Source organism: Colletotrichum scovillei (assembly GCF_011075155.1).
Source record: "Colletotrichum scovillei strain TJNH1 chromosome Unknown Contig00015, whole genome shotgun sequence".
Classification (NCBI taxonomy): domain Eukaryota; kingdom Fungi; phylum Ascomycota; class Sordariomycetes; order Glomerellales; family Glomerellaceae; genus Colletotrichum; species Colletotrichum scovillei.
This window is the reverse complement of record NW_023336273.1, coordinates 369,592-380,350: the sequence shown is the minus strand read 5'-3', so window position 1 is coordinate 380,350 and position 10,759 is coordinate 369,592. Positions and strand designations below refer to the sequence as shown.

Below are 10,759 nucleotides of genomic sequence, written 5' to 3'. Positions count from 1 at the left end.
ATGGATTCCATGTGGTGAGCGGCGCACTCTCACATTGTCACATAGGCATCCTGCTAATGGTAGTTAGGACCAACCTGCTTAGACAAGATGAGCGGTGCTGCCTCGCCATCTGCCTGGCGGTCAATTGCCCTCACAACGGACTGACCGACGACACGTGGTACCCGCCGCTGAACAGAGTCAGAGAAGACATGAACAGCACCGCGGGAGATCGGTTCATCGCCTATATCATAAGCTGCCTGTGTGGGCCACTACAGGGCAAAGAGTTCGTCGTCAAGGTCGCGGCGCTTCTCGCGTGCCTGAAAGTCCGCGAAGCACCCGAGGAACATGACGATGGCCCGTCGGACAACAGAACCAACTTGTTGTTCGAGTTTGACAAGGCACTGAACTTTGACTTTGGAAACATGCTCATCACCATCAAAGTGCTCGAACAGGTTTTGATGTTCTCCGCGCGGATTTGGGAAATCCATGCGCCTGAAGACACCGTTCACCCCGGGACTTTGCCAGCGACTTTCGATCTCTGCGATGATTCGGTGTCGAGAAAGATGCTATACATGTACTGCTGCGTACGAATCTTGTTTCCCGACACTCACGAGGCGACCATGCACCGGACACGGGCCGTTTTCCAGATGAGCTCTGCAGATGCGGCCGAGCTACTTCTCGACACGCTCAGCGACGACGAGTTGGAGGCAGGGGGGCACTCAATGTGTGACGTGGACGAGGACCTGTTTGACGGCGAGGGCGACGAGTCTTACCGTTCTGACATGTCTGACGCTGAATCTGGCGAAGACTCAGACCTGTCGGAAGGAGGGGAATTAGACGATGATTATGGTGATTCAGACGTCTCAGACGAAAGCTATGGGCCTGGCGCAGAAGAAGACGATAGCGATATAGAGTAGATATAGAGTAGTTGCCGAGTTCATTACGCATGGGGTGGTGTTATTCAATAATTCTCTCATAACTATCCTTGGAAATTTTCATGTTCCTTTATATTCCTTCCATGTCGTTTGCGTGTCAAGAGATGACCTACGCCGGTATCTCCCAAACGTCCAGAGAGTGTTCTGTATGCCATGCCCTGTGTCCTGTATTGCGCAACGGAGATCCCGCCCTTGAGGCTGTGGCATGTGCGATGCATTGGTGTTGCTGGTGATGGCTTGCATGGAGCCGGAGATCACCTCCCTCACCTTTAAGTCAGGTTGCAAAGCACGAAGCATCAAGTGACGAGCCCAATGATGCTGCGAAACTCGTAGCGAAAGACCGGAAAGATAAGTCGAGGAATCCGTCCGCAAACTGCCCACCAGCGGCGTAAGTGGCTTCTTGTCATTGGCGCCTCGGCGCAGGAAGCAAGTTTTGTTGACTGTGCTACGATCAGAACCAGAAGTGCCTTCTTGAACCATACACACCCCGTCTATTTCATTGAATCTCTCCCGCAGCGGAATGACCTCCCGCTGCAAGATGCCAGGTCGGCCGGCGTCGAAACACCGGTGACACCACCGCAAAAGTCTGTGTCAGCATCTCCGCGCTTTTCATCGACGTCTCATATGCGATGTCTCATCGATCATGGACTCTCGCAGTGCTGGCCCTCCAGCTGGCTGTCGCCGCCGTGAATGCAGCGTCGGCCGTCGAGATCCTCTCGCAGGTCCCCTCGTGTGCTGTGAGTGATTGTGGCATCAGCCAGGCTTTCGTCGCGCTAAAGCATCCACCATCTAGTCGGAGTGCATCAGCAGCACATTCATCACGTCCGCCTGCGATCCAGAAGACGTGACCGCGTGCATCTGTCTCGACATTGCTGTCCAATCGGAGCTTTCGACATGTGTGCAGACGAACTGCCCGTTTGACGATCAACTGAGTTGGCCCCGCTGTTTCCTCTCTGGAAGCCCATCTGACCTTCTGAAGCTGCAGCAACGGTAGAGGGGGCCCTGTGCGAAGGGTACCCCAAAGCATCGCGAAGGACGGAAGTCCGGCGGACGCTCATCATCAGCTGCAGTCTTGTGCTGTTCATCGTGGCGCTTCGTCTTTTCACGAGCAAGCAGTATGCGGGTGGTCTATGGAGGGATGACTACATGACCATCCTCGCGGCGGTACCTGACCCCAACTCTTCAAGAAATCCTTTCTGATGTCGTCTGTCAGGCACTCCTCATCGCCTTGGCCGCGGTCTATCTACACATTACAAGCATTGGCTTCGGCATGCACTACTGGACGATACCGGTTGGTAATGGGGTCGTTATCAGAAAGGTTCGGTGATAAGGGCCCGCCGGATGTTTGCGAATCGTGGTATCCCGTCCTAACGTCGAGTCAGATGCTGTACGTCGGAAACTTGATCTACACCGTCCTTCAAGCCGCCGTGAAGCTGTCGATCGTGCTCTTCCTCGGCCGCATTTTCCCGTCGGAGACCTTTCGAAGGATCGCACAGGGCCTCCAGGTTATTCTACTTCTGCACGGCACGCTCTTCATCATCCCATTCGCGACGCAATGCGTGCCTGTGCAGTCGATATGGGACCGCACCATCACCGACCGCCGATGTCTAAACTTGCAAGCTGTGGGTTATAGCAGTGGCGGACTCGCCATGGCGGAGGACATCGCCATCTTGCTCCTGCCGATCCCCTACGTGTGGCGGCTCAGGATTTCTCTCCGGCGACGCCTGGCCGTCATCGCGCTGTTCAGCATTGGTTCATTGTGAGTTAAGTCTCACGTCCCGGCAGAAGGGTGGGAGGAGAGGGCTCACACGGCAGACAGCGCGTGCGTGACGTCGGCGGTCCGGGTCAGATACCTGGTGGAGTACAGCACCACGTTCGACGAGACGTGGGACCATGTCGATATTGTGGCGTGGTCGTTCATCGAGCAGTCGACGGCGATGCTGTGTGCGAGCTTGCCCAGTCTGCGTCTGCTGCTCGTCAGCGTCTGGCCCCGACGTCGGTCTACGGCGTCGGAAAGCTTTTTCAGCAAGGACAGTCCGAAAAGGTGGACCCGGTCCGTTGACAGACTGAGGCGACACAAGACGCAGATACGCAGAGACAGCGGCCCCGGGCCGCAGCACACGGGCGACGGCGTGCTTGTGACGACCACGGTGGAGGTCGATCGGCAGTCCTCCGCCCTTCCCACCGCCTGCCTATTCTGGGCGTAGCAACAACACATAGCAGCAAGTCATGAGAAAGGGGAGAGTGGGACAGTATCTTTCAGGAATCTATGATGAGCTATGAGAAGCTATGATGAGCCATGATGAGCCATGATGAGGGGTTATTGCTGAGGCATGTTGCTGCAAGTTTCCGTGAAAGGAGCGACGCAAAGGCGAAGTACACGGCAACATTGTTATTGGCGTTGGAGTTTGACGGGTGTCTGGCTACTCGAAAGGCGGCGCAACGAGTCATGAGGTAGTTCACACAGCGATGAGTTTAGTACATGAATCGAATACGGTATTTCCTTGTAGAGATGGAAGCCATAGTGCATGTCCCAAAGGATACATCGAAAAGTCTGCCAATGCTCCAGCTGCAGTTTTCCAGGCCGTATTGCCGCCGAGCCTTGTCGTGATGATGTTTTCTTCGTGCAAACCTCTGGGCCTTTTGGTGGGCGGTTCTTTTTGGGGCCTTTCTGGTGCAGTGAACACCTGAGTTTCGCCCGTCTCTAATTACGTAGAGCTGCAGCCCCACTTCCCTGCTCGTGAGTGGCTCGCCAGGCGATCTCTTTACCGCAATTCAATTCTGGCACCAAACCAGCGACAGACAGCAAATGAGTGATAAGGGAAGTTGAAGACGACCCGATGCTAGCGAATGTCAGTGCTCCTCAGGCGCCATGACGCTAGCCCTGTGGGCGGTCGAGATTGAGATCGTACCTTGCATGCCGTGTGATGGGATGAATGGTGGCTGACGAACCCCAAAGCCCGCCATGTTCCCGCAGCAATGTGCGCGGAGTCCGTCCCGCGTTGCGCCTAGCCGGTCCAGATGCTTGGAGCCGCAGCCGTTTTTGGCCGTTCGCCTACCGGTACGACGGTGGCCGTTCTTTCTGAGTGCCGTCGGTAGGGAAGTCGAATGGGCCCCGCCTACCGGTACGACGGTGGCCGTTCTTTCTGAGTGCCGTCGGTAGGGAAGTCGAATGGGCCCCTGCTGCTTTGTGGGAGTCGAGCCCGCCGAGGCCCGGTCTTGGTCCCGGGAAGGGGGTGGGTTTCTCCAGCACGCATCCAATACCAGCGTAGAAGCAACGATCGGCCACTGGCTGCGGCGTACTCCGCGAGCCCCATACAACGACATCCATATTCGGCTTTTCAGCACGGATGGCTCCCAAACGCTCTCGTAAGGGCAGGTCTTTGGCGGCGGGATACACTCCTGGATCCCACTGCCGACGGAGCAGAACATAGCGCTGTGCAGCGGTGCAAATCGGTAGCAGGTCGTGGTTTCTTGCTTATGGGTCTCTGACAGCAACTGATCCGCAGTAGGTATGTACACGGCGAAGAAAGTGCGTCCATCTTTTGGGGGAAACTCATTCTGGCGCTGGATACCATGCCACCGACGACTGGGAGACTGCAATTGGGAAAAACACCAAGCCATGGCTTACGAATAAGAGCGCGAAATGAGAGCGTTTGTCGAACGTTTGTCGAACAAGTGAATTTGTTGGACTCACTGGCGTGCCGACTGTAGCTGAACGCTTCGACTGTTTGATCTGAATGCAGGGCTTGCCCATCGTCAAGCAGCAAACAACTCGATCCAATGGACCCGGTTCGCACGTCCCTCTTTCCTTCAGAATGCATGTCTCCTCCATCCCCTCGACCACCACACAACCGTACATCTCATGAGGACGAGAGCGCAGGCCAGAGTGGCCGGCAATCCCAGCCGCAACCAGTGCCAGCACAAAATGGCACGCCGCAACACAGCTTCAGCGTGGATCCGGCTTTCTCACGCCTTCCTGACACCGCCATCGGATCATCGCCGACCGCTGACACGCGGTTGGACGAAGGCGAGCAGAAGATGACGTACGCGCAACTCATCTACATCGCACTCCACAGCACAGAAAAAAAGGCGATGGGACTAGGCGAACTCTACCACTGGTTTGAGCAAAACACCAGGAGAGCCCACAAGGGAGGCGAAGGATGGAAAAACAGCGTTCGTTCGAACCTGAGCGTAAACAAGGTACGCTAGCGAGTTGCGCCAGCGTTGTGACGGTCTAGTTTTCCCTGCTAAGTCGTAATCTGTGTTGCACAGGCCTTCCAACGAGTGGAACGTAAAGGCTCCCTCTGGCAGCTCGCGGAGGCAGGGTTGACGGAGTTCCAACCAACGCGTAAGCCCCGATCGGATCGACGAGCGAGTCGCAGGAAAAAGGCAGAGGGATTATACCAATGGAAGATCAGCGTAGCATCGCCTCCTCCGCCTTGCGCACTCACTCTGCAGGATCACTCGAACAAAAATGTGTCTGGAAGTGATTGCGGCGACGATAGGTTTTGGTCATTTGACGGCGGCTTCACGTCGCCCGAGAGCAGCCAGCCTGAAAGCGGAACCTCTACCGATTATCCAACGCCGGTGCCGATTACTTCGACGCAAGATGGCTTGGAGCAGCTGCATGATCCGCTATGGGCCTGGAACCTGGATAGTGGGCGCTACGTCCACTGGCCCTACTGCAGCTGCCTCTGTGGCCGACCAAACTTTTGTTGGACAGACGTGAATGAAATGGTGCCATTATGCGCCCCGACAGCGTTTGCTCCCATGTGGACGAGCATGGGGGTGGGTTCTAGTCCGCCGTCGGAAACGTGCGTGCAATGGGAGGTCTGACTGTTGAATCTGGTCTTGGCACATTAGAAGTACATTATAGCACGGGGTATGGATGGGCCACTGTCCGAACGGCGGAGAGATAGGAACACAGACAGTGAATACTGTAGGATACATGCGATATGTGCTGTCATGCCAGAGAATGCATGCGCCAATTCAATCTTCCCGCTCTTCATGTGTGTTGGAACGCTCGCTTGCGAAGCCGGATGGACCTCCACTTGACTTTGAATGAAGTTTGGGACGCAAATGGCTTCAGAGCATTGGCGATTGGATCGCGGACGATTACAGATTCATCCAGGTCGTCGGGCCCAAAGTCCATCTACCCAGCCCATTTTGGCTTCCGAGTTGCTTTCTGCACTGCCTATAAGACAGACACGCGCCTCGTCTGCCCGGTGCAGCTGACGACCCTCATCCAGTGCGCAACATGACCCGTTGTAAACACACTGGCTGGCTGCGCGTGGCCACCAAAGACCAGGCGTACGTCGTCGAAGGCTCGGATCGTGCCCAGAGACTGCTGGACAGTCTGCCACGCCCGGATAGCCAGTACCCGAGTATCCTCGTGCTGATTGGAAACGCGGCCAAGCGGGTTGCCCTGCAAAGACTCGGTGTGGACATCACCAGGCCCAACACGACCCGGGGCCACGGCGAGATCCATCTTAACAAGGCTCCTGTCGGCGCGTCCGGCGCAAGGCCGACGCTGATTGCCGATGCCGACGTTCCGCCCCATAAGCGGCTCGGGAGGCCGAGGAAATCCACGCTCTGCCATGAAGTCGTACGATCTCTCACGGTGGAAACACCACGTCCACCATGCCGTCCACAGCATCGTCCGCGACGATGTCCGCGATGCCGCTCACGACGGTAGAGGCTGGCGATCATATCTACAATCGCATGCTTCTCCCGTTTGCTGATGCTGTGTGTTTCTTTGCCGACGATATTGGCGGCGTAGAGGTCGTTGCCCAACGTCTTGCGTCGTGGCTGGACCTGAGTACGCCGTCCACATCGTCGGTGCGGCCCTGGTTAGTGGTCGTCGTGAACGGCGACGAGGAGGATTCCGCACGAAGTCGCCTGCTACAGTCAATCCGCCAGAGGACAAACGCCCACGTGTCCGAACGATTCCACGGCGTCCGCGTCATCAGCCTGGCCGACAAGACACCTAAGTCTCTCCGACGCCGCCTCGATTCCCTGCGTTGGGACATACTCAGCAATGAGCTGTCCTACATGACGGAGACGAAACGGGTCGAGCGCGTGCTCGCCAGCTGCCTCTTCTCGGCCACCCACCTCGCCGGCCTTCTCCGCCACGCCACAGAGCACGCCGGCGGTGCCGGCGCGCCGCCCCTCGACTTCCTCGCCGTCTCCCGGCTCGATAACCCGGTGGCGGCCGATCTGCCGGCGCACCTCGCAGGGTTCCTCACGCACTGCGACTCCGTCGACGACCTGAAGAGATTCGCCGTGCCTGTCATCGCCTCCAGCTTCATACTGGACCAGTACCCTCCGGACATGCACCGTACGTTCGCGAGCATGCGTCACCTTTTGTCCTCACTGACGGCCCGCAGTCTTCGATCCGCGCGACGTCTTCCAGATGTTCTACAAGGACGTGTGCCACAACGTGTGCGGCACCGCCGTCCTCGCGCACGAAGGGTCCACCGACTTCCTCCTGCCGTCTCAGTTCGCCAAGATGGTCGAGGGGCAGATGGCCCGTATGTTCCGGCAGCTGACGACGGGCCAAGCCTCAGCGTCGCTGCATCGACAGCTTGTCGCCGCCTTCGCGGAGGACTGGGTGCAGCTTCGGTCCAACAGCACATGCTACCTTTGTCTGCGGCGCGCTCCGCAGGTCTTCCCCGCGTGCGGCCACGGTCACTGTCTGAACTGTGTCGAGGTATTTGGCGTCGCAAGTGCGGCCGACCCGTGGCTCATCGAAGTGGCCGAGTGTATCCTCTGCGGACAAAACATTGACATGCAGATACGTGTGAAGCCGGACACCGCGTCGGTTCGGGTCTTGTGTATCGACGGCGGCGGGACGCGGGGCAAGTACCCCCTCAAGGTGTTGAAGCAGCTCGAAGACGACATCGGGCTGCCCGGCCATCCGGTACAGCAGAACTTTGACGTCGTCTTCGGGACGAGCTCAGGTATGTCGCGGGATGCTGTCGTTGTTGCAGGTGCAGATGGGGGCGACTCCCCTGGCTGACCGATCGCGACAGGTGCCATCAGCGCTGGCGCCCTCTGCATCAACGGGTGGACGGTGGATGAGTGCATCGCCCGCTTCGAGTCCCTTTCGAACCACGCGTTCACGCCTCGCCGGGTCCCGTCTGTTCCCATCATAGGCCCTCTCATACGACTGATGATGCGGATCCCCTTTTTTGCCACAGTCGTGCGTGCCGCAGCCTTGCTTCTATTCGACAGCAGGTACCCGTCGCAGCACATCGAGAAGGCTCTGCGAGACATGTTCGGCTCCGGCAAGCATCGCCGACTACTCGGCGGCCGACACGATGGGTGCCATGGTTGGCATGACGGTCAAGACGCAAGCGCCTGCATCTTCACCAGCTACAACGGAGTGGGCCAGCGGGCCGGCGATCGCGGTAGCCTCCCCGTCTCCGTCCCTGTCTCCGTCCCTGTCTCCGTCCCCGTCGAGGCCATTCGAAGCGCGCGAGCCGATGCTGATGAACTGTATAGATTATGAACTCTTGAAGGCAACCGCCGATGGGGGCCGCGTGGCTTTGTGGGAGATGTTTGTGGTTTCCCGCGTGATTCTATGTGAGGCCTGTGGCTTCCGGTGACTAGATGGCTAATCCGGTTTGCAGTGTCCGATGTGCAACCGCTGCTCCGTAGTCCGTGCCAGCCCTTCTTGATTTCTTTTTGTTTTTGTTTTTCTCTCTCTCCCCCATTTTGTCCTTTTCGTCTTTCTCTTTTTCTCCTTCTTCTTTTCTTTTTCCCTTCCTCTTCTTACGTCTCGCTCTCTTTTCGCCATCCTACAATTGGATGGCGCAAACAATGACTACAGCCGGGTGCTGCGAAACGCCGCTAACAATGCCATAGCTATTTCACGCCTTGGTCTATTGAAGGCCTCGGCACCTTCCAGGACGGCGGCTTAGTGGCCAACAACCCGTCCTCGATCGCGCTGCAAGAGGTGGCCTCCCTTTTCCCTGAAGCGCCACACCCAAGCCTTCTAGCCTCGATGGGCACTGGCTCTTCGAGCTCGCCCAGCGGCGGGTGGCGGGATTTTTTCTTCCGCCTGGCGCGAGCGTTCCGGAACCGCGACAAGAACGACTGGCAGCGGGTCGTCGCACAGAAGAAGGTGGGTCGATCCGGTGAGTTCTTCCGCTTCGATGTCGAGTTCGACGGCTCCGAGCCACCTTTGGACAGCCTGTCCAGCTTCGACGACGAAGAAGATGATGGGTGCACCTTTGAAGGCCTCCCCGCCCTGAGACGTCTGAGATTGTGCGCGAGGGCAGAGCTGTTCATCTTTGAGCTGCGTGCTTCACGGCCGTACCTGTTCTCCGATGGGGGGTACGACTGCCGCGGACAGATTTGTTGCCGGCTGCGCGCTCGCTCCGAGAGCCTGACGGCGTTGATGCGGCAGCTCGCGAGCGGCAAGGCGTATTTCCGCGTCGGCGGCCGTAAAGTAGCTTGTGATTTTGCGTCATACCCGGCGGCCTTCCCGGATGGTCAATTCCGTCTGGACGTGAAGTTTCGCGCGTCGCACTGCAAGTCGCTCGCCATGGAGACCGCGCTCGCCGTTTGCCTATGGGAGACCGCCGATGAGGGTCGCGGCATCAGCGGCTCGCCGTTTACCGTGCAGCAGCTGGTGCGGAGCCAAAAGCTCGAGCAGTGCTTCGGCACCTCTGATCATCGTAAGAAACGGCGACGGGACGATGACGACGACGAGGACAAGGGCGCAAGCCGTAAGCAGCCGAGATTCAAGCGGTAGGGTGTGCCCTTGATAGAAGAGAGACGCATGACGGTAGCTCTGAATTGATATGCGTAGCGTAGCTAAGAAGAATGATTTTTTGGGGCTAAGGCTTCTCTTTAAACGCAGCATCACTGCAGGCGAGTCCGTGCCGCTGCGCTTCGCCTGCGCAGTGCGAATATGGCACTCCGTCACGCTGATCCTTTGCTCGAACTTTCAAGCAATATAGTCATTGACTTTGGGCCAATTACATGGATGCTCTATGGGTAGTCGTGCGCCCAGAAACAGCGTGAAGTGAAGGTGTCCCAGACTGACGGATTGCCGCAAAAACAGACCGCATGGAGGCAGGGAGACTTTGATCCCGCCCGCCAGATTGATCCAGCAGTGGATGGCTGACGTGGTCCGAGCTTCTCTGACCATCCCAACGAAAGCACCAGCCGTGAGTGGCGCGCTCCTTTGCAACGTCATTTCAGCATGGACTACAGACACTTGGTCGTTGGATATGGTATCGGAAACGAGGACGACGGCGTTGAGCTCAAATGGGAACCATCACCACGATGTGATATATCTAGGCTCGAGGCCTAGTACGTGGAGCATACCAGAATCTACCACAGACGCAGTGCCAGGAGCCGCGGCACTCACAACGACGAGGACATCACCACTGGGCCACGACTCTAACGACGACGTGATCTTCTTATGTTCAAGGCCAGGTACGTGTTGTGTACGCATAGTGAACAGGCGCTTACAAGTTCATAGTCCCGAAAGCAGCAGCTCGGCCCGAACAGCACCAACACCCCCGACTACAACCGAACGACAAAAAGCAATCCTCACGACAAGCGCCCAAAAAGCACAGAGCGCAACGAAAATCGTCACATAGAGTACCGACTAGAAGGCCTATGCGTCTACGGTACGTAAAGGTTGGCTGGCTAGCATCTTCGGGCGCTCAGCGGCAAGCTGTGTACGGGTGCCTCAATACAAGCGGGCAGCTGCGTTACTGGTCCTGCTCGGCACAGGACGACGGTGGCTCTATCAAACACGAGGAGATACTCTTTCGTCCGGAGTTCCTAGGCTTGAGTAGGGACGACATACGCAAGAAGTTGCCCGA

At 57.4% G+C, this 10,759-nt stretch overlaps 4 protein-coding genes across 4 annotated transcripts; all 4 read left to right on the top strand.

Moving 5' to 3' along the window:
• On the top strand, positions 1-896 carry HER10_EVM0012595 (uncharacterized protein; the record flags this gene model as incomplete). Its single annotated transcript, XM_035481988.1, has 2 exons — positions 1-14; positions 68-896. The coding sequence occupies 2 exons, from the start codon at positions 1-3 to the stop codon at positions 894-896; spliced, it is 843 nt and encodes a 280-aa protein (XP_035325761.1).
• A 1,400-nt stretch (positions 897-2,296) lies between these two features.
• HER10_EVM0001984 (uncharacterized protein) lies at positions 2,297-3,121 on the top strand (the record flags this gene model as incomplete). The annotated part of the gene is made up of 2 exons (XM_035471715.1): positions 2,297-2,673; positions 2,734-3,121. 2 exons carry the CDS (start codon positions 2,297-2,299, stop codon positions 3,119-3,121), a joined length of 765 nt encoding a protein of 254 aa, XP_035325701.1.
• Positions 3,122-4,955: 1,834 nt separating this feature from the next.
• On the top strand, positions 4,956-5,753 carry HER10_EVM0004663 (forkhead domain-containing protein; the record flags this gene model as incomplete). The annotated part of the gene is made up of 2 exons (XM_035474299.1): positions 4,956-5,117; positions 5,190-5,753. The coding sequence occupies 2 exons, from the start codon at positions 4,956-4,958 to the stop codon at positions 5,751-5,753; spliced, it is 726 nt and encodes a 241-aa protein (XP_035325722.1).
• Positions 5,754-6,557: 804 nt separating this feature from the next.
• Positions 6,558-9,675, top strand: HER10_EVM0001312 (patatin family protein; the record flags this gene model as incomplete). Its single annotated transcript, XM_035471067.1, has 8 exons — positions 6,558-7,254; positions 7,304-7,716; positions 7,792-7,876; positions 7,949-8,326; positions 8,421-8,475; positions 8,549-8,575; positions 8,784-8,874; positions 9,010-9,675. 8 exons carry the CDS (start codon positions 6,558-6,560, stop codon positions 9,673-9,675), a joined length of 2,412 nt encoding a protein of 803 aa, XP_035325696.1.
• Between the last annotated feature and the right edge of the window lie 1,084 nt (positions 9,676-10,759).